The 26,725-nt window shown below is 42.3% G+C and overlaps 1 protein-coding gene across 2 annotated transcripts; it reads right to left on the reverse strand.

The window, feature by feature from the left end:
• Positions 1 to 41: 41 nt before the first annotated feature.
• On the reverse strand, positions 42 to 25,881 carry gnav1 (guanine nucleotide binding protein (G protein) alpha v1). 2 transcript variants are annotated; one of them, XM_047579377.1, is made up of 10 exons: positions 25,453 to 25,881; positions 25,153 to 25,370; positions 24,871 to 24,962; positions 16,837 to 16,929; positions 16,179 to 16,339; positions 14,005 to 14,133; positions 6,545 to 6,674; positions 6,339 to 6,410; positions 3,382 to 3,469; positions 42 to 1,384 (listed from the first exon to the last, which is right to left on the reverse strand). In XM_047579377.1, the coding sequence occupies exons 2-10, from the start codon at positions 25,280 to 25,282 to the stop codon at positions 1,194 to 1,196; spliced, it is 1,086 nt and encodes a 361-aa protein (XP_047435333.1). In that variant the 5' UTR covers positions 25,283 to 25,370; positions 25,453 to 25,881; the 3' UTR covers positions 42 to 1,193. The 2 variants fall into 2 exon arrangements, with proteins under 2 accessions (XP_047435333.1, XP_047435332.1); XM_047579376.1 differs by having other exon boundaries at positions 25,153 to 25,881.
• Positions 25,882 to 26,725: the final 844 nt, after the last annotated feature.

Below are 26,725 nucleotides of genomic sequence, written 5' to 3' on the forward strand. Positions count from 1 at the left end.
CCCATTTACATGATTGTCTTCAAAGATAATTGACAATTATGTTGACGGCCTCTCATATTTATTTTTGTACTGCAGTGCAGTACACAAGAAAAACCATAAAATAACACTTTACAGACATTGTCTGAAAAACAGTATGAAAACACAAAACATTGTTCTGAACATGGGGGAAAAACAGAAAGAGGGAAACACACATTTCATCAGGTGTGATGCATTTATATTAGCAACAACTTGCTTTAAAGGCACTTCAGGGTGTTTCTTTTTATTTATTTTTTTACTTTGAGTATCACCTATCAGACCGCAACAGTAATTTCCATATCTTGTTTATTACTGGAGTCAAGAGAAGCTGGTGTGATAGGAGAGTCAGTCGCTCAGGGGATCCCTCAAAACAATCTCCAGCAGAGTTAATGCCACACAAATCACAAACAGGAGGCATCCTCCCGCTTGACAAATCAGGGTTTATGCATGCGTGTGTCAGATACTGGAACAATAAATGTCACAGGTGAAAGGAAGGGAATTAAACCAAAGCCAGAAGCTTCAGGGATGCTTCTTAACACGCACCTCTCCGTCTCTGATATCGAGTTCACCAGCTTCATCGCTGACTGCTAGAAGTCAGATTAAAATGTACGCAGTGTGGAAGACTTCAGATCAAGTAAACACAAACTGGCTCGACTCTACAGTGATCACTGCCTCATTAGAAGAGCGTGACGCACAGCGGAGACACATTGATGGATGAGCGGAAAACACATGATGGTATGCATGAGTGAGCCCTGCGCCAAGGAAGTAAATCCTCACCCCCTCTCTGTCCTGCCTACACACACACACACAAGTGGAGGGGGACACAAATAAATGACACATATAGAGATTTTAGCTCTTCAAAAATATCTGTTCATAGTTTGATCTTAAAGTACAGTACAAAAATATCAATGACTATTAATTACTTTTAACACAAGGTCAACATTTTAGGGCTCATCTTCTTAAGACACTTCAGTGAAACAAAAGTTTTTCAAAGCTACACGCAACCAGAAAGTCCCAGAGGATACGACGCAACAAAGAGCATCACATCTCTCAGGCTGCACCTTCTGGACAGAGACCGCATGTCAGGAGGAGATTATCTTCATGTTCGTCTTTCGCGGTTCATGTCAGTCTTTTAAAATCAGACATTCAGAGTTCAGCGAGGTCTCACTTTCTGGCGGCTACAAGAGTGACACCGCCTCCAGGTTCTCTTTGATTATTGTGTCCATGACCACCTGGAAGACGACCTGGATGTTGGACGTGTCGGTTGCCGTGGTGAAGTGGTGGTAGATGAGTTTGCTGGGCGTGTTGTTCAGCGAGACGAAGGTGGTGGCGATGAAGCGGGCGGCCGAATCCACGTCACAGTCTGCACCTAGGAGAGAGATGATCAGTTTACAGTGAAACTTCTGGCTGTGGATTAGAGTGGTGATTTAAAAAAAAAAAAAAAAAAAAGGAGTGGTGATGCTCAATCAGAGAGGTGGAAGTCTTGTGGAGAGAGTATTCAGATACAATGCACATTATATGTAAAAGCCCCGCAAGTGAAGTGTGCATCAACTATCAACACAAAACAGTTACAGCTTGCTACAAAATGACCACTTTGACCGATCTGTTCTTATATACGCTCGTGTTAAATCTATACATTTGTAGTTAACATTTTAAGACGAGCTTAACGTGGCACTAGTCATATCTGAAGATTATGAGTTATCCCGACTCTGTTCCCAGATTAGGTCCCACTAAACTGACAAACCAGAGTGAAAGCACAGAAAATGACAAACTTAACCTATCAGCAATTACTAGTACGAGTACTTTTGTCTCATATAAAATATTTGTGTAACAAAGACGTTTAGTACACGACAGGTTGGTTTGCGTGCTCATCTGTTGGAGTTGTGTGAGTAAAATAAAAAAAACAAAAAAATCTTGACTCATCGTATCTGAGGTCAGCGTGAAGCGGGTGTGAGCTCTGCTGGCTGACCCCAATCGCAAGGGTTTTAGCATTTTTATTGACATTTGCATGAGAGCAGAGGGGACCCAGCCCCTGTTGAGTCCACCGAGACACGGGAGGTGAAAGATTCCCCCAAGATAACACAACGTGTGAGAAACCAGCTTTTCGTCAGTGTATATTTTAAAAGAGCCTTGAACGGAGAAGACTCGCCATTGATTTGATATAGTTGTGTTTTTGTGTCTAAGACGTGTCAGACATTTTAACTTCGCGGGATGTCATATTTAACATATGCAACCGCATCAATTTGTGACAGAAAATCTTTCTTCTGTCTGATTAATTCGTTTTCTTTTTTTTTCAAAACAGGCTTCGGCGCAGTATTCATGATTCTGTATCAGAAAGAGCTGCTTATTAGCATTTGCGCAAATGCAAATGACTAAAATAACATTTCACGGAAACGTTGTAGATGCTTTTTAACTGGAAGTCAAAGATCTCTGTGTGCAAGTAATGACTGAATGTAACTTTGATTGAGATCATGGGAATCTAGAGGCCAAGTCAACACCTTGAGCTCATCATGTTCCTTATTTTGTTTGCGCGGCAAGATGCATCATGTTGCTGAAAGAGGCCACTGCCGTCAGGGAATACATCATAGAGTGTACGTGGTCTGCAGCAATGTTTGGTGGTAGGTGTTGAAGTAACCTTCATATAAATGTAAGGGCCTAAAGTCTCCCAGCAGAACATTGCATAAAGCATCTTCCTTCCTTGGATCACTTTTCATATTCTTTGCTGACCCTGAACACCCCACAAGATGCTCTCCATCCGGTCATCACAGTTTGGTCTTGTCAAAGTCTTCCAATCCTTCCACTTGCCCATTTTTCCTGCTTTCAACATCAAGTATTAGGAGGCGAGTGTTATTGACTTCATCCATCATAATGTCATGGTTGATGAGTGTATTTTTATTGTAGGGATGCACAATTTATTTTTTTCTGGATGATGCATGATGAAGAATTTGAGCTCAGTTTCAGGAAGGAAACAAATTCAGCAGGAAAAGTTAAATTTGGAGTTTTCATTAAAACCAATTTTCTGTTTGGTGTTAACTCAACTATGTTTATTACTGGAGCCACAGCTGGTGGCTTTATACGACATGACAACACTTAAAGTATAACATTCTCCCCCACTGTGTTTTACAGATGAGCCCTGGAACTCATTAGTAACACCTCTCCAATTCATTCATCATCTTTGCGAAGGTATAGTGGTTTTTATTGGACTGCATGAGGATTGATCCATGTGCCCAATAAAGTGGCCACTGAGTGTTTCTGAGGTACGTGTCATTTTTTTTTTTTGTCTTCCACTGTCCTTACAGACTGAACACTTTAATGTCCAGCACACACTTAGTTTAAGTAAAGCGACTAATTAAAAATCAGACCTACCTTTAAACTGCGGCAAATAAAAGCGCAGGTGTCGCCCAGAGTGCAAAATCTTGTCTTGAAAAAGGTCTATCTTGTTCATGAATAAAATCTGCAAAGGGGAAAGAGAGGGGGGGAGAAAAAACTCACAATCAGCTGAGAAGACAAGAAGCTCATCACAAGCCAAAGGCTTCCTCTACAGTGGAAAAAGAAAATCAATCTGAAACGTAATGAGAAAAAGAAAATGTGGAATTGGTGACTGCTGTCTGGAGCTGTGCAATAACTACGAAACCAATAATAGTTGCATTTATTGTCACTTACAGATATTCACGTAAAATGCTAAAATCAATAGCCGTGTTGATACAAACATGGGGCGGTGATGGTGAATCAATGACTCCTCTGCACGCATCAGTGTGCAATCAATCCCTCATGTCGTCTCCAGTGGGAAAGCTCACGGAGCTCAGACACTACTTTCATAAATCTGTCTTTCTGCTTTTTGTTGTGCGGCTTTGACTTCTCCTCGGCTGCCAGCGCATCGCACGGGGACTTTTAGTCTTTGTAGCCAACCAATTAAAACTACAACTGAGTTCTTTCTTTGCCCGTCTGTCTGATCGCAAAAAAAACAAAAAACAAACAACAAACATGCACGCACAAAAAGCCTGCCATAATAACGAGGGAGGGATAAGGGAGAGAACATTTTCAATGAACAGGACACGGATCAACACCTAGGTGTGTAATTAACACTGACCGGCCACAGTGAAGAGTTAATTGAGGTGGAGGTTACAAATTTCCCTCCCCCGTAAAAAAAAAAAAAAAAAGAAAAAAAGAAAAAACGAATCATCATTAAACACTTTTGTTTAATGAGCCTGTTAGCCATGTTGTTAACATGCAGGCCCACACAACACAGCCCTGCACATAAACACGTCACACACACATATTTAATTGCCCATTTGGCTCTAATGGAGCCTTAAATAAGTTTTTTTTTTTTTTTGGTTAAAAAAGGCTAAGCCATTAAAAGATATGCTCCGGTGTAACACTGCAACTTTCAGGATCATTGACGGTTGATTTTTAAGAGTAAAAGGTGTTTTCTGTCTGAACAGGCTGTAGAAACAAGGCTTCTGAAATAAGAGCTGAAAACATTACTGACCTCGGAGCTGCTGACACTAATGGCAATGTGCAGTGGCTTGTCTTCTAAGTGGACTTCAAATATAAGTTAAGTGGAATAAATTGAACAAGCACATTGCACGGCTGCTTTATTGTGATTATTTACCGGAAAGTGGTACGAGGGGAAAAGGTGTGGGCGGGGGTGCCGTTTAATTGCGAGCGGCAGAGGAGTCGGAGACAAAGGTTTCACACAAACTCTGTGTGGAAACAACATGTATCAAACACATGAGTGTTATTCTTGTCCGGCGGTGTCACAGGGAACAAACGGAGAGCTACAAAGAGACCGAGCTCATATCTCATCTACTCATCCCTGTGCTCCGCCCGCCTGAACTCAACTGTCACACTGAAAGAGTTTTGGGTGGACCCGGTTGTCTCGACCCTTTTTTGTGGAACGACTTGTGAAACAAAGCTTTGCTGTCTGCCTGGCCGTCATTTCACAGAACAGATCCCATGTATTATGTTGTAAAGTTGGTCTCTAGCACGGGAGATAAGGAAGGAGGGCTCTGCATTAAATTCATCTGGCAGATGCTTTTGTTTGGATGCCTTTCTTTGTGAGGACATTTTCAAGGACATGTTGACGTCTCTCTCCCAAATTATCATGATTTTGTCTCTCTAATCTTTTTTTTCTTAAGCAACACTGGCTAGAATCTGCATGTTTTTGTTATTTCAGCATAGATAACCAAAAGACTTTACAGGACGATACATCAGAGGACTCCCGTTGCACTAACCTCACCTCTAGCATCACCATGAAGTTGACACCTCAAGCTTTTAGTGAAATTTACCAATTTCAGTCATTCAGATAAATGCAGATAGATAAATGTCTCTAAATTTACTAGTTGTTACAAAATTAAACCCAAAAAGACCTAGAATACCCTGTTCACCAGCAAGCCAAGAAGTACCACCACCACCACCACCACCACCACCACTACTACTACTAATAATAATAATAATAATAATAATAATAATAATAATAATAATAATAATAATGATAATAATAATAATAATAATAATATCTACCACTGAATGGGAACAAAAAATGTGAATTCTCTAATACATAAAGAACATGTAAATGATAGATAAAATAGATTTATGTGTAGGCTATATATTCATAGTCTAGGACACTTTGGGAACAACAGGAGCTTGGGCTATTAATCCTGCATTTCATGGAGAGTCCACTCTACCTCCTGAGTCACACATATGCAGCATGCAATGAGGGAACCCCTTTTGTTTTAAGAAATTACCAGAGAAAAACAGCTGGGGATATCACTATCTGACGGGGTCCCAAGCCCCAGGAAGGGGGCTACGGTAGTGTAACAAAGCTGCTTTCACGACCAGATCACGTCCATGAAAATCAGGTTTGGTAATTATCTTGCATTTCACACGTGTACCACAATACAGGGTTTTGCCCATGTAGTAGGCCCACACGTTCTCATGGCTGGAAAGACTACATTTTGATTACTCGAGTGGCGGTGCCTGGGTAGAGCGTACGAGAGGTGGAACATGACGCACACGGGCACTTTGAAATCACAATAACCTGCTCTAATCACACGAGCGCTCGATTGGACAAAAGCTGGCAGGGTAAAGACAGTTTAATGTCAAACTGATTCAGACATTTGCGTCTAACGTGCTCCTCTGAGTGGCGACTCTTATTGCTTTAGGGCGGTTTGATACAGGATCAGTCAGGTGAGGAGGCACAAACACATGCAGAGGGGTAATTGTGATATTACAGCACAGTTCTCTCTCCCATCATGATGCTCTGTGGAGTTTCACACTACTAGTATGTTTCCTCCTGAGGTTGAGAATGAGGGATGTCTCACCACAGATGTGCTGCGGAAGAAGACATTATTGCAGATGGAGGAAAAGAGCCTCATGCTCTCCTGGAGACGATTCTGCAGAGAGAAGACAATTACACATTCAACCACCAGCTACACAGAGAGCAGACATTTTAGGTTTTTGACAGCAGTGCACAATCTGAACGGGTGAGAGCTGGACACGTGTGAGCATGAGAGGGGAAGTGCAGTACCATGGAGGGATCTTCCACCAGGGTCATGTCATATCCGCTGAGCGACACCACAAACAGCACTGCCCTGACATCCTCGAAACAACTGATCCACTTCCTCCGCTCGGTTCTCTGGCCTCCCACGTCGTACATCCTACACACAAGGGGACGACAAGAGAGTCTGATCACAGATGCCAACAGAGGTAAGATTCAGTTCACACAGACAACCACTTCTCTATTCATGGACATGCTTCTCTAGCAACTTTAGCTCCTTTAGACGTATTGATTAGCATCATTTTTCAATAAAAGCTGTCTGATGAGGAACACAATGGGAAACAAATATTCAGTGTTTACACGCACACTACTGATCCACTTTATTATAATATTTATATATTATATTTGGAAGTTAACAGGACACAACATTTGTACATGCAGCATTTTCCAACTAAGACACATAAAATAGTTTTATGTCAGACCAAGTGTTAAAAAACATGGCTAAACACGTCTGCTTTACAGAAATGAGAAAATATTTCTGTTGTAGTTTTGTAGTGCTGGTCTAAGCAAAGTTGTGATCTAGTATGTTGACTTCAAATTCTGACTATTTACATAAGGATATTTAAGGTTGCTGGTTATTTAGTTTTTTCGTGTGATAAGAGCCTTTAGCTTCTTTACTGTATTTATCTCAAACAAAAAGAAGGCTCTACTGTTATGTATAAACATGTATAAAATAAAATGAAAATCTTCAAGGAAAGTTAAAACAGTTGCACAGCGCACGTGGGATCAAGGATAAGAAAAGAAAAGCGAAGCTTCTATGAATCACCAGGGAAAGGAAAACTTTAGATCATTTGCACAACATTTTTAAATGGGATCAGGACTGAGAACGGTCAAGACTGAAAAGGATTGTGATCGGACTGGTGTCAGAACAAAATGAACGAGGTAATGTCAAGTTCTCTGGACACATGAAACACATTGAGAGTCTCAGTTGGAGTTTTCACGCCATAGTTTTCAACACAACACCTCTTTCCTGTTGATGGTCAACTGTGTGCATGTTTCCACAAACCAACTAACCATCAAGGCTGGGACAGAGATGCTCAATAATAAGAAAGGAGAATGACTCCTGCGTATTAACATAATCTTTAAATCCATTAAAATTGCAATTAAAACTATGATAGTGCATAGGTTCAACATCCAGTAGATGCAACAGTAATTTGTTTTTAGCAACATGAAGTCCGATATTAACTATCCTTATAGCTCAGTTTTGGTTTCCACTAAAGAGGCAGAGAGAGGCCACCAAACTGTGCAAAAAATTGCACTTGAACACACAAGATTGCAGCCTGTGGACAGCTAATAAATTACTCTCCAAACCAGCAGGTGGCAGTGATCTATATTTATTACTCAAAACAGGAAACAGGAAGTGCTACAATTAGCCAACCTCTCCTGCATCGTGCTCATCACTTGGTCTAGATTTTATTCATTCTAGTTGATCATGTCGTGAAAATAACAAAACAAATGTGTATTAATGTTCAGATAAGATAAAGATGTAATACGAGAGGAGCCTTGTGTGTGCGCTCTGAACTTTGACGTTTCATGAAATTTTGTCACTACCAGTCGAACTGATGCCAATGGCGTGGGACACGCCACAACAACTAGGGCAACAGAGACTCACCAGAGGCCCAACACTCACAGCCCTTAAACTGGGCCTCGTGCCTAACATTTAGCAGATCAACACACTCAATCCAAAGAGCAAACACACAGCACACAGATTACACCATTACTACACATAACCTTACATAACCATTTTAAGACTAGAGTGCTATTACACTAACAAAGGTGGAGAGTTTCTTCATATTTGATAAATAGATATACTGTATATATATGTGTATGTGTGTGAAATGACATCTCATTGTGACAGACATGTCCTTTTATCAGGATTCAATTTCCAGGAGAAATGTGAAAGGTTGTGCTGTCCGTGTGTTCATGACCTTCCATACAGATGGTATAGATGATACTATAGCACAGAGGGGCAACTCTAATCAGTGGCAGATAGTATTGGTTTTAGATAAGATCAGAAACTTCTCAAATATGCGAGGTACCATTAGAAACACAGAAGAGTGTGTCACACGTCTCTGCAGCATGCTCCCCCTCCCTCCTTTTTTTTTCTTTTTTCCAATTTTCACCAAGACAATCAAAACATTTTCCCTGAAACAATCACAACGCGGACACACAAAGAGCGTAAAGGTCAATGTTCCCCAGAAGGATGAGGCAGAAAAACACAACACGTATAAGAGCACAAAAACACAGAGAGAGACACAGATCAGTTTGTCCCACTTCCCTCATTTTCAAAGCCAGATGTGCCATCTTGCACTTTCCACTTGGACATCCACTGAGTTAATGCAGCTCTTTATTAAGAGGGGAAATGAACGCGTGGAAACACAGAGACGGCCAACGAAGGAAGCAAACAGGAAAGGCAACGCGACGTAAAGATGAGATAAGATTTACAATGGAAATTTTGTGTGGAAATTGAAGCCAGGCATGGGGCCTGTCAGTGAAGCTCATGCTTCATTACACAAACCTACTTACAAGGCATGTGTCCCCCTAATAACACGCTCTAACAATAAGTGTGCTTCCCGCTTTGCAAGTGCGCACACAGTGCTCAGTCAAGTCAACAGCAGCCAAACAAGAAACAATCCAATCTCAATAGGAAATCTGTACAAGAATAGGCAAGCTGTTAGGTTACCAACCTTAGTGTGCTCACATGCTAACCACCACAATGCTCAGTTGTTGATGTATAGTACGTATGATGTTGACATTGTTTACCATCTTAGTTGAGTATATTAGCATGCTAATATCTGGTACCTAGCACTAAAGACAAACAGCTGAGGTTTATGCGGAGTTATCGGGTACTATGAAATGATTGCCAATGCCAGTTTGATAACATGCTAACAGTCACCATCCTAATATACTGAAGTCATGAAGGCGTCACGTATCCTGTGTTAACCATTTAAGCTTCATTTGTTAGCATGCTAAGATTTGCCAATTAACACTAAACATGAAATAGAGCTGATATTCATGGGATGTCACTGGATGCTGTAAGTTTTGAGTTTTGTCGAGACGATAACCAATAATGACACTGACCATGTTGTGTATATTAGCACGCTGATATAAGGTAACTAGCCTCAGACATTTACAGCTTGTTACAGATCCCAAATGCTAATATGCAAATATATAGTTATTAAATGTGCCATGTTTACCATCTTCCATTAGTCTGCTACTGCTGGCTAATTAGCAATAAACAAAGTGTAGGCGAGGTTGATGGAAAGTTTATACGATAATTGGTTATAAAGCAGCAAACTGTTTTTGTTTTGTTTTGTTTTGCCTAATGATGGCGTCACAACATTCCCTCACAACAAATCATTTTCAAAACATCAATGTCTGCCTCAAAGCCCCTGGAAGTTCCCATAAAACGCCCCTGTCTCCCTGCTCCCATACATACTGTATTCAGTTTGTATATTGCCACTGTTGCATGAAACATACACACAAATCACTGTTAAATTAGAGTGACCAATTTGGATTTGCAATACATTTCAAACGAACATGATGGTGCCAATATGGACCCACCTCTATTGTGGACATTCGTCTGATTTGTGCTTCTAATCTAGTAGGACTGCAACACTGATAGTAGATTTGAAACATTAACTGCTGTATTTGTCAGCAGAATTACATTTTTAATTGTTGTGTTACAAAGAGTAGAGGAATCCAACCTTTGACCTTGTCTGCTTGCATGTAAAGGAACAATTATCTTTCTATAATGACATCTCTGTTGACATCATCCTCTCTTCCCTTCTGCTCCTGCTGCTCCTGGCCTATGGTGTTCACTGTCATTTGCAGGGTTGCGGTTGTAATTATTGGAGCAGTTGATATTAATGATGCAGGAAAAGACTCTGAGGTTAAAGGTCAAACAGGACCTCTGTATGCTAACTACGCCATGTCTGGGCATAAAATTGCGAGACTTGACGCCGGTTGATGAAAGTCTGTCATGCATTTTACTGTTAATTAAGTTCCCCATACATCATTATTCAGAGTTTCATTTGGTTTTATTTCCTATTGAGTTTCAGTACTTTACATGAAATATAGACACAAACCACTGTTGAAATAGAGCGAAATGTTTTGATTCAAACATACATGAACATTACGTTGCTTATATTTCCAGAAAACAGTCCTAAGACAGTCAAGTAAAAGAGAAAGCAGGCGAGAGGGGGGATCGCTTGCATGAGTGTGCATGTTTGACACGCTTTAATTTGTGACTTTAAATCTGCACATTTGGCAGTAAAAACACACATCACAGCAGCCACAGACCTAATAGCACTCACAGCAAGACAATTGTTAAATAATAAAAGTGGGACAGCGGGGCGCAGATGCTGGCACAGATGAGAAACTCTAAGTATGAACCAACAAGAGAGGGGCAATCATTGAACCGAGGGAGCGAGTTTCTCACAAAATAATACCAAGACAGAGCTGACCAATCGACACAAAGAATCTAAGTCAACAAACATGAAATACAGTTTCTGTATTCATAATTAAACACAATCACTTGTTCAGTAATACACCAGTCAAAACTAAATATAGTAGTTTCTGTGCCCAAAATGAAATCCTGGTCTCTTTCTGTCGAATGCTCAGCATCTGCTTCTCCAAATCCCTTCAACATCCATTTTGAGTTTTTAATAATTACATTAACTTATGCTAAGCTCTTCATCAGCCCCGAGGGTCGGATGTTTAAGACCTAGATGGAAACCCTAATGCTCTCATGGAGCTGTGTGTCAATTAACTAAACCCAATTATTTATCTTCTCAAGAACTCGGGCAGATTAGAGAATGTGGTTGAGAGGGAGCGTGGAGGCTGAGCTCCGTCCTGCAGCACCACCTGGGACTCTGCTCCCTGAGCTCAGATCCGACACCACGGCGTCACCGCCACATTGTTCCACGGAGGGAAAAATAAATAAATTAGACGCAAACAAATAAAAACAGCCACCGTCTTCTGAGTGACGCAAATGGTGTGACTGCGAGGAAAGAGTGGGATTGATCTGCACAACGCTACAGATTTGGTTTATGATCAAAGTGTTCGACGCCTGTGAAAATTTTTCCTGAAGAAAAAAAATGCTTCTGTCAAATCAAATCAAATGTGTCTCAAGTCAGTGGCATCCAGAGACGAACAGGAAGCATTTAGATGTCACGCAAGTGCCCAAGATTGAGGTGCTGACGAACTGGCTCTCTCTACCATGTTTATATGCTAATCAGAGGTGGTATGAAAAGCTGAGGTAATGTGTTTTATGACTGGAATTCAACATGCGCAAGGATGAAGGACAGGTTGATATTGTGGCAGGATGAAGCAGGGGCTGCTCCTCAGGTTGATATTACTGAGAGTAATTCGATTTTCCTGAATATGGTGACAGATAAACACACACAGAGAAAACAGAGTCGTTATTACCCGTCAAACAAAATCACGCTGGAAAGAGGAAATATTACACCAATACTCCAAAAGCTGACCTGATTCAGATAAGAAAACACATCTTTATAATCTAATCTAAATAATACCTAACAAGATGCCAGGACACTAGTTTTCTGTCTGACAAAAACATTTATTTTGTCAAGATCCGTATCAGTTTATTTGAAATGAGATGGTCGCGTCCTTTAGGTGACTGCTGTTTAAGGGACCATTTGGCTGCACCTTGTGGTGTTCACCGCCTCATAAGTAGAAAGTTCCAACTTCAGTTGTGACACGTTTGCGGATATCTTCAAAAATGTTGTTATAACATAAATATTTAACTTGTATTAAGTATTTAATTCACACTGTATAATATGACTGAAGAAAATCCCATTCTTTCCCTATGTGCTTCCAACATCACATTATGGTTGTTAGCTACAACTGCTCATAGACAGTTGCTTAGCACCAGTATTCTCAGGACTTAAGGCCGACATTACTACTTTTGTCTACCTGACTTCCCGTGTTATAACCACAATCTCGCAAAACTATCAACCGGTTTATTACAGCTGTAGTTGGATTTCCATTAAACTGGACAGAAATGTTCAAGGTTTCATAGAGCTGCTAAACAGAGAGCAGAAACATTTAAAAACTGCTTTTACATTGAATTTTCAGAGAGTGTACCTTAATATTACGCTACAGCCACCTCTGTTAGTTTCTTATGTACCCAAACTTTCACACGTGCATTTCTACTACACAAGCACGGGACTATGAAAGGACATGAAGGGAAATCATTACAGTTTATTCATTCTAGATGATCACGTTGTCGTGAACATTTCTGTATATCTGCTGTGACTACAACTGGAGTGCCTGACTTCCACATATGAATGAACATTAATTGTGTTCAAGCTTTGCTCGGACACAATGCTTCACCCTAGGAGTTAACACAATGCTATTTAAGCTAATCAGCACCACATATATCCAAGTGAGGTGTCTCCACACCACCTGGAGTACAGGCTGGTGTTTGGAGGTTGTTTTGGGTGGGCTGTGCTGCTATTAAATTCAACTTAAAGTATTAATTGTTGTCGAGGAAATGCAGAAATGTCTTTGTATTTTGTAGCTGGAGTGGACCCAGAGGACATATCACATCAGTGTTTTCATTACTTTCTCTGCCAAAAGGAGGAGACAACATTTCCTCACTTGCCAGTTCGTTAGGCGCACACGTGACGACCAATTCATTTTAATACAACATCCCTGCTCAAAACCTTAGCTTCATGGAGGTGATGGTATGAGGTATTTATTTAAGATAACAGAGAGAGCTGAGGATACAGGTGGAACAACTGAACCGTAATGTGCTGTTGTAGTGCAACTTATTTCAGAAATTATATTGTGACCAACTCAAAGTACAACTTTTAACTTTTGGTGTTTCAGTCATTTAAAAGTATTCCTTTCATTTTCTAACCACGTGTTTTTTTGTCACAGGACAGCAATAAATTCTTTTAACGAAAGAAAAGGTGTTAATGTACAAAAAAAAAAAAGATCAGTTTTATTAGCAGCAACACTCTGATAATGTTCATTAATAACAATCGCCCCCTGCCTTGACCATCAGAGTCATCAGGAAATTAGTTTGTGATAAAGAAGGTGGGCTTATGCTTCACTGGCTCATTAATCAGTGATGAATATGGTCATCTGACAGGAGCCTCCTGAGCTCAGATATCTGCCCTCTGCTGCTCCACTGATAAGAGCAAGCCACTGATGCCTTTGAATGTGTGCGTGCACGGTCAGTAGATGAATGTAAAGCCAACTGAAAGGTGCCATATTGACATATTGAATGAAGCCGCCCATCTCCATCTCACATCTCAGCTGCAGACAGAGATAAGAGTGTCACGGCTAAAGAAGTGAGGTAAGTTGGTTTGACTCGTGCTGAAGTCGAGTGCGGCTCTGAGTCAGTGGGTAGTCACGAGCAGCCTTACATCTTCATAACAAACCAAGCGACAGGAATCTACCTGAAAATGAGGTGGCTGACTTTGAACTGAGTCTCTATAACGCCGGTCGTCCTCAGTCGTACTCGCAGGACGTCTGTCTCTGTGGGCACGTAGTCAGCAGACGTGATGCGGGGCATGTTCTCAAAGAAACTGGGAAAAGATGACGACGGAGGAGACGGAAAGGGAGAGGGGAGGGGGCAAAGAGGTTAAAGGCGGAGGAGCAACACGGGGAAGAGGGAGACAGATGGCAGGAAAATGAATAACTTGCAGTCAAACTTGAGATCAAAAGAGAAATCAGATGTCAGTTACGGGTGTGTGTAGGCTCGTACACTGTGTGTGTCGTGGCTGTGTCAGCTGCCAGGTGGTGGGTAGGGTGTGCAGCGATAAGGCTGGAGCCGCAGGGGGGCACAGCAGTTCATCGTGATGAATATTCACACTGTGGTTTACCATAATAACACACTGAGGCTAAGCTTTCAAACACAGATTAGCTATTAACGCAGCTAGTGTAATCAACTGTATCGTGTGTGCGCACACTCGGCGAGATGTGATCTTTTTGCACACACACACGCACACTTGCATCTCCACTTATCTGAACTGACTGTGACATTCTCAGCTAGTCACTCTGAATCAGTTTCTTGGACAGCGTCACACATCCTGCTGCTTAAAAACACACTGCCTGCCGGACGCTACACTGGGTAGACAACGTGTTAATATCTGCGTTGTAGTTGTGTTACTGTGAGGACCACTCTCGTTCAACATATCAATCGACCATTTAGAGGCAGCAGGACAAGTATTTAATTATGATGTATTTACTGATTTGGTGCTGTACCTTCATCGGGTTTTTGTCATGTGCCAAACATTTATTCCCCTTTATGTTTTGGTCTCCACCCGCAGCACGTCCAAGGACGGCTCTTCAGTTGCTAAAGACCCACTGTCAAAAAAAAAAAAAACAATTGTGCCGCTTTTTGGACGCTGCGCACAGAAGCCAACATGTGAATGTTTTGTAGTCCTGTTGCTGTGAGAACCACTCTGAGATTTTGTTTTTCAGAAGGAGACATTTGAACCAGCCCTCGTAGTAAGTGGCCACTCAGAGGCAGCAGAACAAATATCTTATGTTATTAGATAGTAGCTTGTACTTTTTTATGATGCTTTGTTTTAGATGCGTTAGATTGCATTAAAATCCATGTATGTGTCTGTGTAATCAAAACCACCAACATCTGAGGTAGCTGAAAATGCACTACACAGAGTAGACAACATGTTTGTTCTGTAGTTCTGTTGTTGACAGCGCATAGAGGCAGCAAAACAAACACCTACCGGTAATTTTGATAATTAGTGGCAGATCATAAAAATTAGTTTGGTATTATCTGACACATTCCCTCTCCTTTAAACTATGTTTTGGTCTCCACCAACATCTGAAGCTGACCCTTCAGTGGCTCCTTGTGTCCCACACACAGTTGCCTTCCCAGTTTTTCCATAGCTAAGACGGTGAATACAACCTTAATATTACAGAAAAGAAAGATCGGTTTTAACCGGTAAAAAAAAATAACAGACCCGTGCTGATGATAAAAGCTTCAACAATGCATTGTGCCCTTAAGGATCCTCACTGGGGGTGCTATAAAGTATGCAAGTGTGTGTGTGTTTGGAGAGCAAAAGATGACAGTGATGAACGGCAGTTCTCAGTGGGAACCAGGGGGCCTGTCGGTGTTGATAACCCCAGAGCCAAGGGCTCTCACTGGGGCAGAGGATGAGAAGAGACGGCCTCCTGGCAGGTCACAGCTCGGTCTCACTTACTGTATCACATACGTATAATTTCTACATTTGATTCTTATTTTTTAGTTTCCATCCTTATTCAGTGACTTATATTTAAATGTACACATTTTCTGGGACTGGGACTTCCTACATGTTTTTTTTTTGTTTTGTTTTTTTAAATATAAACCTCCAAAATGAAAAACTCATGCATGCACTTCATGGATGTTAAGTGAACTTGGACAAAGCAACCACGTAGGTGTATATATTTACTAACTTCTAGACTCTCCCTTTCTTTCCCTCCCTCCCTCCCTCCCTCTTTCCTTTCAACCCCCCGAACTGACTACAACTGACAGCAAGCACATGGCTGAGCATCAGCTGTAAGTCCGGCTAATTAGACCCCTGCATCTCCTCAGCTCAGTATGAGTGTGTGGTGGAAGAGTACTCACTACAGCGCAGAGTCATTGAGCTCATACTCGTAACCCCGGGCGGCCGCGGCCCTCACCCCCTGGTCGGCCCACAGACAGGACAGGGCATGGCTCAAGAAGGGAAACAGAACCTGTTCTTCGTCAAAACACCGCCCACACGACAGCACCGAATGGGCATGAACCTGCGAGAAGGACGCACGAAGACAGAAATGGGGATGAATGATCAGGGAGGAGCCGAGGCCAGATGGAAAAAAGGATGCAAGTCTCAAAGACAGAAAACTTAATGAGTCCGTCTCTGCCCTCCAGACTTGTTAATCATTTGAGCTGCACAAATGAAGGGCCGCGCATGCAAACAAACATGTGGCATCACATGCACATACACATCCTGGTGACATTTAATTGAGGAAATACTTTGTTCATCATCTCCCAGCAGGATGTGCTGAGTGGGTGGGTAACAAATAACAACTTTGACAGAAGAGTTTAAATCAAATTAAACCTCACAATCCAACCACCCACCTATTGCTTAACTTTCTGCTGCCTTCCATGCAAACAAACTATTACTGAGCGACTATCAGTGTGGCGCTTAACACAGCAGCAGTGGATCCAGTGCTGGCATGCTGCTCTCTAGTGGCGGTGCAGCTGCACAACACCCGGGTTAAATCTGAAGGAAAGAATGTACCTTGTTTCTGCTGTAAGCCAAGTTGATGCGGAGAATGCCCATTCCATGCAGCACAAACTTCATGGAGGTCAGGAGGTTATCCAGTACAGCGGGCTGGGAAAGATCAAAGGTCAGGGGTCAGGTTTTTACGAGCAACGAAACACGATCAACCAGGGTCACTACTGGGCAGGCAGCCCTAATCGCCCCCAAACATGACCCCTTCTCACATTTAATTTCTGTATTTATTTATTAAAGTGTGAGTAACTTTGTAGGTTAAACTATAAACGTTGTTACGTGACATGGAGTAAAATAAAAAGAAATGAAATCAGATAGAGAGGACCACAATACGATATCCCAAAAATGCATGAATAATTAAGTTAGAAAAGTGAGCTGCTCTTAAATGAATCACCAATAGCACTCATTGCACACTTGACACCTGTGGGCCACAACATTATGACCATCTACCCAATGCTTAAGCAGCCCTGTGGTCATAATGGACACGCTGGCATACAAAACGATCTGTGATGTGCTGTGTGCTTGCACGTTTCTAACAGAACCATCATTTATTTTTCAGCAATTTTAGATCCAGTAGCTGTTGGATCGGACTGCACAGGCCAAACTACGATTCCCATCTGCATGACAGGCCTTTCACCAGTTCACGTATTTTCCTTTCTTGGACTCCTTTTGATAAGCACTGCCCACAGCAGACCAAGACGGGAACACCCCACCAGAGCTGATCATGTCGTGTTGCCATCACACCTTGGCCCCTGCCAAAGCGGCTCAAAATTATTCTTCTGTTTCTAATTTTACATTCAAGGAAACATTTTTCACTTGCATCCTCATATATCCCACCTGTAGTATCCCGCAATTGCCATGACAACAAGATAATTAGTGTTGTACACTTCACCTGTCAATGGTTGTAAGTTTATGGCTGATCATGTGTTCATCAAATGAGACGTTCTGCGGGCGTTTGCATCCTTCGTGTCTCTGGGGCTGTTGAATCAACAGGGGACGCACGCAGAGAATGGAAAACAAAGTGTGACCCACAGAAAATAAACTTTCAGAACTCTGGCTCTAGTGATCGGACCCCCGGAGACTCAAGTGACTGAACAGAGCAGCTCCCGCAGTGAGCTAGGAAGCGTGTGTTTGTTATCCTCTCAGCCACTACTGCTGCCAGATAAAGATAAGCTTCACATTCCATCACGATTCAATCACAGTCTGGTCGCTCTCCTCTGCATGTCAGTGAAATGTGCGAGGTGAGATAAGTGTGCGCGGGGTGACGGGCCTTCATCTAACAAGGAGAGTTGGTGTGAAGCGTCCGCTGACAACGCTGCATTGATTTGTGTCAGAAATAAGCTGCTTTGTGCTTTTGTCTCCCCCTGCTTCACCATCCCCGTCATCTAGAGATGTGTCACTTAAATACCACAACAGGCAAAGCACGTGCTTACATCCCTCATAATCAGGAAGTTTGATAGAGGGGTGATGGCCGCTTTGAGGAATTGCAACAAATTCAGTGGAAAACTCAATGGAAGGAATAAACCTGCAAACACTCTTAAATGTAAAAGTGTGGTTAAAAGTAAAAGTGAGGTTAAGTGAAGTATTATCAACGTATTATTGTATTTACAGCTTCACTGAACGAAAACAGTCGGTTGCTTTCCAGTGTCGGGCAGTTGATGAGCTCATATATATATATATATATATATGGCCCTAGTTTTTTTTTATGGTGTGACCCGCACCACTGGTCCTGGTCTGACCCGTGTCACCGACCTTTCGTGTGATGCAGCATGTTGAAACAGCAGTGGAAATGAGAGTAAACAAAACAAAAAAGTTTAAAGGGCAAATAGATGACTCCTCTCGTTTTACATCATAGTCCATCTGAACATCTGAACAAATGTTTTCACAAAAACATGATCATCTAAAACTGATAAACTATAGACCAACTGATCAACGTGATTCAGAAGAAGACATCTCTGTATGACAGTAGTAGCTCGTTCAAAACTAATATTGAGTGTTTCAGTAGATAACAGGAGATGGCACCCATTCCCTAAATTATTCATGCCGTAAAGCTTGGAAATCATTCATATACTTCACATTCGTCATGACTTGGGAGTTTAGCCATGGAGATCAAACATTATTTTTGTACCAGGCTGTAAACAACTTGGAGGTGCTCCCTCATGGAGACAGCCTCAAGTGGTCATTTGAGGAACTGCAGATTTTGCTTTCACTTTTCAGACCTGGATGTTGCTGCTCTCAGCAAATGAAACAAAAATAGAGATTTCAACTGGATGTAAATAAATTAGTAAAATAATATTCAAATCATGCATGATTTGAAAGATCCGATATCAATACGTAAAATCCTCTGATCTGTTTGAAAGCTGATTGGTTTTAAAAAACATCCACAAGAGCAAAACCATATTTGTAAAATACTAAGGAAATTGCACAAATCCCTGGAATCAATCCATAGCATTAGTTTTGTGAAAATTTCACTCAAAACTGAGTTATAACTGACTTATGAAAATAGAAAACTGAAGTATCTCTAAACAATGGCAGCAGCCAAGACAAAGTGCTGTACATGGATAAAATAAGAGCATAAGCCATAAAACAATTAAAAGCAATAAAAACAATCAAAACAATAATAAAAACAACACAAAATAATAATGGTGCACTAAAAGCACCAAACAAGGCCAGACTCTCATGCTGGTTCGAACGTCAAGGAATAAAATGGGTTTTAAGAGTTTTAAAAATGGACAGTGTCTGATGTGCAGTCGTAGATTGTTCCACAGTTTAGGAGCAGCAGCAGAAAAAACTCTGTCCCCTTTGAGCTTCCACCTGGACCTGTGTAGGGATGAAGAAGCTCAGAGAGGCGAGGCAGGGTGAGACCATTCAAAGATTTAAAAGCAAATAAAAGAATCTTAAAATGGACCCTGAAGTGCACAGGCAGCCAGTGGAGAGGGGCCAGGACGGGGTTTATGTGCCCTCTATTATGTGTATCGGTTAAGAGACGAGCTGACGCATTCTGGACCTACTGGAGGCGTACGAGGGAGGACTGGCTGACCCCAAAATAAAGTGTGTTACAGCCGAGATGTAATGAGGGCATGGATTACCGCCTCAAAGTGCCGATGTGCAAGAAAAGGCTTCACCTTTGGAATCCGCCTTAGGTGAAAAAAGCTGGACTGCACCAATTTGCCGATCCAGTTTAAAGTCACTGACCATCTTAAGACCCAACTTTGAGACTACCGGCTTCACACAAAATGCCAAGGGGCCCAAGTCAATAATAGGGGGTTCACAAGAGCCACTGGGACCAAACAACATCACCTCTGCTTTCTTTCCATTAAAATTTCAAAAATTCAAGGCCATCCAGGTTTTAATGTCCTTTACAAAGATACTTGGTACTGCAGTCATTTATTCCAGCAGCTCCGTTTGTATGCCAACTCAAGCACTTATTGTGACTTGCAAACATGTCCGCACAAAGAAACCGTACTTGCGCAGTCCTTGGCTACTCCTGCTGCTCCCAGGAGACTAAAACAACCAAACAAATGCATGTCCCACATATCAAGGGAAACGCAACATATTTGGTCAAACGACAGAAGAGGTCGGGAACACACACACACATTTTGTATCTTTGTGTTTGCCGTCACTTAGTTAATTATTTTTCCTTCCGTCCCTTCCTCCACCACAATTGTTTCCCAGTTCCTCTGTGTCTGACTCAAAGCTCACATTAATGTTGCATAGACGGGGGAGGATGGAGATTCTGGCCTAACCTCCTTCCCATCAGACACTGAACTGTGAGGCTGGAAGAGCTTTCAATCAGTCCTCCAACCAGCTTATAGCAGACATGCAGAGCCCGAGGCCCATGGGTGCCATTGTGTGGTAATCTGAATCCACAAACGACTACACGTCACCTCTCTGGAAAAGTATGAGGTAAACCGACACCCTGTTTTCACCCTGTTGTCAGTCAGTTTGAAAGGAAGTCCATCAGACAGAAATCCGCAGAGCAGTGTTTCACCTTTTCAACCTTTGGTTCCTGCTGGCTGCTGCAGTTTAAAGTATTGTGGGAACTTCAGTGGCGCGCAGTGCGTCAGCAGAGATATTATGAGTCTCACTACAACAGCATAATCTCTAAATCCATCCTGATACACTGAACTATTGTTCTGGTCCAGCTTACTGTCGGTGACGGCTCCCTGAGTGCAGGAAAACTGTCTTTCGTCGGAGCATATGCTTAAGGGACACAACAATAAAGAATGTGGTTGAACTGACTCCGGCCTGATATTTAATCATTAACCACAAACTGATCTAGTAACAATGTGAAACTAAGCACATGAGAGTTGTTTCGCAAGCTGATTTCACAAGCTAAAACCTCACAGCTTAAAGATTCATTACATTTTTTAGGGAACTTATCCCTCACAGAGATTCCGATAGGAACACCTGAATCAACAAAGTGAATCATTCCAACCCAATCCTGAAAAACACAAACCGAACTTCAAGTGCATTGCCACATTAACAGGCTCACACATGCAGTTGTGTGTGCCGCAGGAGAACAAGGAGATAAACCTCAGTCCATCAGCGTCTCTGAAGCAAAAACAACACCGTGGCCTCAGGCTGCAAATAAAAGAAGGATGAGACAAAGAGGAGCCCATTTCCTACCTTGTCTCCCCTCATTCCCCTCTAACAGACTGTCCTTTCATGGTCCTAATGCAATACAAACCTGGCTGGCAGTGACACAGAGAGCCACAGAGACAATAAAAAGACGGGATTTTCTAGCTGTTCCTTCGGGGAAAATTTGATAGAACAGGAGGAGAAGGTGGAGAAGGGATAACCTGTTCAGTTGAAGGGAAGGTCGGGATGTTCGTTACTACAGATGTGGACATGCGGACACTTGTCCTTGACGGTGGGGAAGGCGTCAGAGAAAACACAAACATGAAACAATATGCACACAGGCCCGATAAAACATGATAAGCTCATTAAGTGCGCGTGTGACAGTGACTGTGCGGGGAGGAGGGCGTGTTTGTGTTTGCTGTGGGAGGCTAGGAAGGGAAAGGAAGGGAAGGGAAGGGCGCGACTGTGGGTTAGTGTCATTTTTCCATTTGAAAATAAGGGCGTCACCTGGGAACAAAGACAAACCCAACTGTCACCACAGACAACAAAGGAGATGTGATTTTGGAATCAGAAATGCGTTCAGTCACGTGTGCATGCTGGGAACCATCCATTAGCATCGCTTATATAGTTGATACTGAAATCTACAGTGCATGGAAAACGCTGGAAGAGTAGTTCCTCTTCCCAACCGGTGCTTTAGAAGGACTATTTATATATGAAAATGTTGCAGGAAATAATCACTGGGTGCTTCATTCTATACAACTTTCTGGATGACAATGGAATATTTTGAACCTTTTAAACCTTTTTAAGCCATGCTAAGAATCTGTGAAATGTATCGCGATAACTGTCGTCCTATTCAGCACCGACAGGTTTTCATTTGCAGGAAAAATAAAAAGGTGAAGCCCCGCCCTCATCTGGTAGACATCACGGGAAATTGTTTTTGAAGAAATATGTTTGATGGTCAACAGCAAAAGACAAATAATTTTTGGATCGCATTTTCAAGTCAAGAAAGTTACCGTTTTTCACAACAGTAAAATACATTTTAAATTTGATGGAAACTGCTCCATGAACCACATCCCCCAGAATCAACGCGGTTGTAGCCTTTCATGAACATAAAGTTCACGTTAAAAGTTACAAACCGACACAGCATGATCAGCTACACTGTCGACCAGTCCCCGATGAAGTGCTGCTCAAGTGCTCGTTGGCGAGGTTGGTGACAGCATTCATTTCAGAGTTAACTGGTGAAACAAATGATTTGTTGACGCGTCATCTTAATTGGAGTGTAGAAAAAGTAGAAGCCAGCTCAACAATGATTTGTAGCGTGCATAGTGACAAGTCAAGGTGTTAGGATTCACTATCATAACACAGGCTTCATCTTAAAAAAGAAAAGTAGCTTGTGGGTCTTTGGCTGCACATCTAATTCTGAGTGCAATTCAAACACATTAGGAAGGTTTAACAAATGTGGAAGTATTGTGGATTCAAAATTCCTAAAGAAAGAGTAAAACACAGCATTTTCTGCAGTTTTACGGATGCCTCTTTCAGAATGGAGATCAGTGGAGACAGATCTCCATTGGACTGCAGGGTATTTTTTCATTGCAACACTGCGAGTGTTCACTACGTCGGACATACAGCAAGTTGGTGACAGCTGTGTGCAGCCAAATCACACTACTACAACTCCAATACTCATCACGCGATGCACAACCAATCACTGGAGCAGGAGCTGCTGCAGAATAAGGAAAACATATAGCACATAGCACAGAGCAACTTTCATTCAAAAGGGCACCATCTTGGTAGCCAGATTCCAGTTTGACTCAAGATCTTCGAGCACAGCCGTCCGCATGTAAAGTGACCCTCTCGTCGTCCACCTTTAGGTACCGAGATGTGGTCGCTAGTGGACCTCTTGTATATTTACAACCCCAAATTTTTAGAGTGGAAAAAATCAGAACAAGAAAAAAATGACAGTGTAACAACTGGGGCGACCTCTTCTTGCCTTCACTGCTCTCAGTTTGAGCAGAAAGTACAGTCATTGCTCCATCTGGGTTGACTCAGCCCTCCAAGCCAACTCTCAGCATGGTAGGAACCACCAAATTCTCTCCCCGTAGTAAACATTTTAAGGAACTCTGTGTTTGCGTCATAAGGTAATCAGTCGTATCAGGCGCTCCCGAGGGTCGTCGCCTCAAAGTTGACATTAGTTCAGCTTGGTACCACTTCACGTCACAGATTGCTTTCATCGATGCAGCTCTTTTAGCCACAGCTCTACATATCTGGCCCTTACATGTACGCCTTTTAATGGCATCTGATAGTAGTGACAATAGTTTCTCTATAAGTATCAATAGCCTGCATTAACTTTGACTAAATATTCCAGACGCTCCAGATGATTGTTGATACACCTTTCACTGCCTCGATAAAAACAGTTAACAAATTGCCCTGTCCGGAGGTTATCGTTCTTTCCTTTACGGTCCAGTAAAGAAAGTTTGACAAGGAGCGAACTGAAGGGAAAGGAGCATGGTGGAGCACGAGGAATGCATTCAAATGTCTCAGACAGTCCTCTGTACAAACAACCGTGACCTTCATCTGTCACACAGCATCGGTGTGTGATAGCGTGACCTCGGCCAACGAGCAGCTGCCAGAGATTTCGGAAAGTCTTCTAGATTTACAGACAATATGTGCACACACAAATATGAAGAGCTTTTGGATCCATAATTCATTATTGGTTGAATACAAAGTCCAGAAGCTCAACTTTGAAGCCTATTGCCAGGTCTGTCTTTTCCACTAACACAACTGTTATTGCAGGCACACAGAGCAGATACCTGAAGAACCGTCCTGTCACCACATACTCATTATTATTATTAACATGAGGACCGGAAATGAGGAGGCAGAGAGAGCAAGTACAAGACGGTAAGGGAGATAAAAAAAAAATTGAAAAAAATATGGTAGGAAAGGTTAAAGAGGGGGAATTTGGAGGAAGATAAGCTCTCAGTAACAACAAGCTAATGGGGAAAAACTCGAGTGTGCTGAAGCGTTTCCACTCTCCCCACCCCATCCCTACCCCTCGCACAACAGAGGAATTTGGCTTTCAGTCACTCTCACACAGAAGGAAGAGCAGATGCGAGCCAAACCGCTGCATACCAACATGGATCTGACCCTGGGTATCATGAGAAACATCAGTCCCCCGACAGGAAGCTTCGTTTTCCATATCATCTCCTGTTCATCTCCATCGCTGCCTCGTCTATCTCATCTAACTGAGCCAGCAGTTAACTGACCTCGGTGCCAGGTTCTTACCTTCTGAAAGGAAAGTTTGCCTTCCACCTCAATAAAGACGTGCCTGTCTCTTTAAGTGACACTTGTTTAATTGTGCTTCCCTTTGTGGGACATGAGACAAGAATTCCTAATCTTACCGAATGCTAATGAGCTGCTATCTGTGTGTGTGTGTGTGTGTGAGAGAGAGTGTGTGATTCTAACCTTGAAGCTGGTCAGCTCTTGCTTGGTGAAGCCATTACTGTGGATGATTTTCATCTGTTTGACCAGTGTGCTTTTACCGCTCTCTGCTGCACCTGTAGGAACATGGGTTTATTAATTATGTTAGTTTCATTGCCTGTGGTGAGGTTTTCTCCATGAATCAGCCTGGAGTGGAGTGGAGTGGAGTGGAGTGGAGTGGAGTGAAACTTAGATCCGTCAGTGAAAACTGTAAGTTAACAGCTGATCTTCAAATGCGTGTTGGAAGTGTTAGTTTTCCAGTCTCACCTAGAAGGAGTATCTTCACCACATTCATTTCCCGCTTGGCGCATTCGTACAGGTCTCTGTCTATCTTGGCACTCTGGATCCTCGCCTTCTTCTCCTCCTCTGTGACTTCGGTACCGATGCACTGTCCCATCCTGAGCACTCATCTCCTCCCCGAACCCCCCCGATCAAGAAAGTAAAACAAAAGTAGAGGTGTCCAAACTGCTCGAGCTCTCCTGACCCTACAGCGGAGAGAGGGCTTGTTAGATCTGTTGAAAAAAAAAAAAAAAAAAAAAGTTCAGGTCATCTCCGAAAAATACTTGCAGGAGGAGTTGTCAATCCTTCCATATGCGCACAGAACTGATTTTACGCATGACTTCAAAGGCGTTTTCCGTGTCAGCGGTGAATTTCAGCGAGTGTTTGGTTGTTGAGCACCGCAGCAGCAGTTCAAACTCTAGCCCTGCCGCCTTGGCACAGACCCCACTTAATCCCAAAGCTGCCTCCTCCCACTGCAGCCTGGTGCACAGATGGAAAACTTTTGGACTTCCCTGGGAAGTGACGTGCCAAGCGCGTTGCTGCTCTGTGCTCCCCGTGCCTCACCTGCGCATGCCGGTAGACCTGACCAGATGTATCTCCATGCTGCACAGAGCACATGTGCCTCCGTCCACCAGCCGTAGTGACCCATCGCTCTGATTATTTTTGCAGTTTTCCCTCAATGTGTCAAAACCTGAAAAGATAAGTTTGTCTAAACTCCACAAAGTTATTGTGAAGCTCATAAAGCCACGCTCCCTCTCTCTCATCCGTGCAGATTCCTTCCACCAAAACAATAAAATATGGACTTCTTAGGCTTTTACAGAGCATCAGTTAAACATTGACGTGATCAGTTCAAAACGCTACCATTAACAGTGAAGGTTTTGGCTTCATGGGGCTACATACATTCATATTCAGGATATAGCCAAACAGAATGAAGTACGTGGAAAAAACTTCCCTTGTTCTCCTTTTGGTGAAGTGAAGGGTTTTGGACGTAGCTCATCAACAGGTATGGTAGGCAACTACTTCTGGACCCTGGCCAGTAGGGGCGCCCTTTGAGCCGACAAACTACAGCAGTGGCAATGTGATATTTTAGGAAACTTGACCCCCGGGGCTGCCACCTAACACAACTCTGTACACTCAGTCCTGTTACATGTTGTGTTCTTGACGCTTTCAAGTAGTTGAGTATGACAACCTTTCAAAATGAAAAGAAGTTTTCCCTCTGGAAGTGAAAAGGGGAAAGAAAGGAAAAACAAGAGTAAGAGGAGAAAAGTTAGCAAGATGAGGATAACTGGGGCAGACAATGATTAATAAAGTGATGCTGCTAGTACAGCTTTAGCTATAGGGGAGAGAAGATTGAATGGAATAACATCAGCATCAGTACAAATCAACTTATTTAGTTTGTTCCTTCCCCAGAAGAATCACCTGTTTCTGAAATAGCATTTACAATCCTACTCAACTGAATTAAACTGAATTTATTTTAACTGAATTCCTTTATTGTCTTTGCACAAGAACCAGTACAAAAAAATCTAATACTTAGGATGATTGTAAGGTTCATTGTTGCAAG

This window comes from Mugil cephalus, chromosome 2 (assembly GCF_022458985.1).
Source record: "Mugil cephalus isolate CIBA_MC_2020 chromosome 2, CIBA_Mcephalus_1.1, whole genome shotgun sequence".
Taxonomy (NCBI): Eukaryota; Metazoa; Chordata; class Actinopteri; order Mugiliformes; family Mugilidae; genus Mugil; species Mugil cephalus.

Bases quoted from the DNA above. Each gene is read 5' to 3' on its own strand.
- gnav1 (XM_047579377.1), bottom strand. From the start codon at position 25,282: ATGGGACAGTGCATCGGTACCGAAGTCACAGAGGAGGAGAAGAAGGCG. The intron at 6,411-6,544 runs GTACTGCACTTC...TTCTCTCTGCAG, and splicing joins TGGTGGAAGATCCCTCCATG to AATCGTCTCCAGGAGAGCAT. The intron at 3,470-6,338 runs GTGAGACATCCC...TCCCCTTTGCAG, and splicing joins TCTTCCGCAGCACATCTGTG to ATTTTATTCATGAACAAGAT.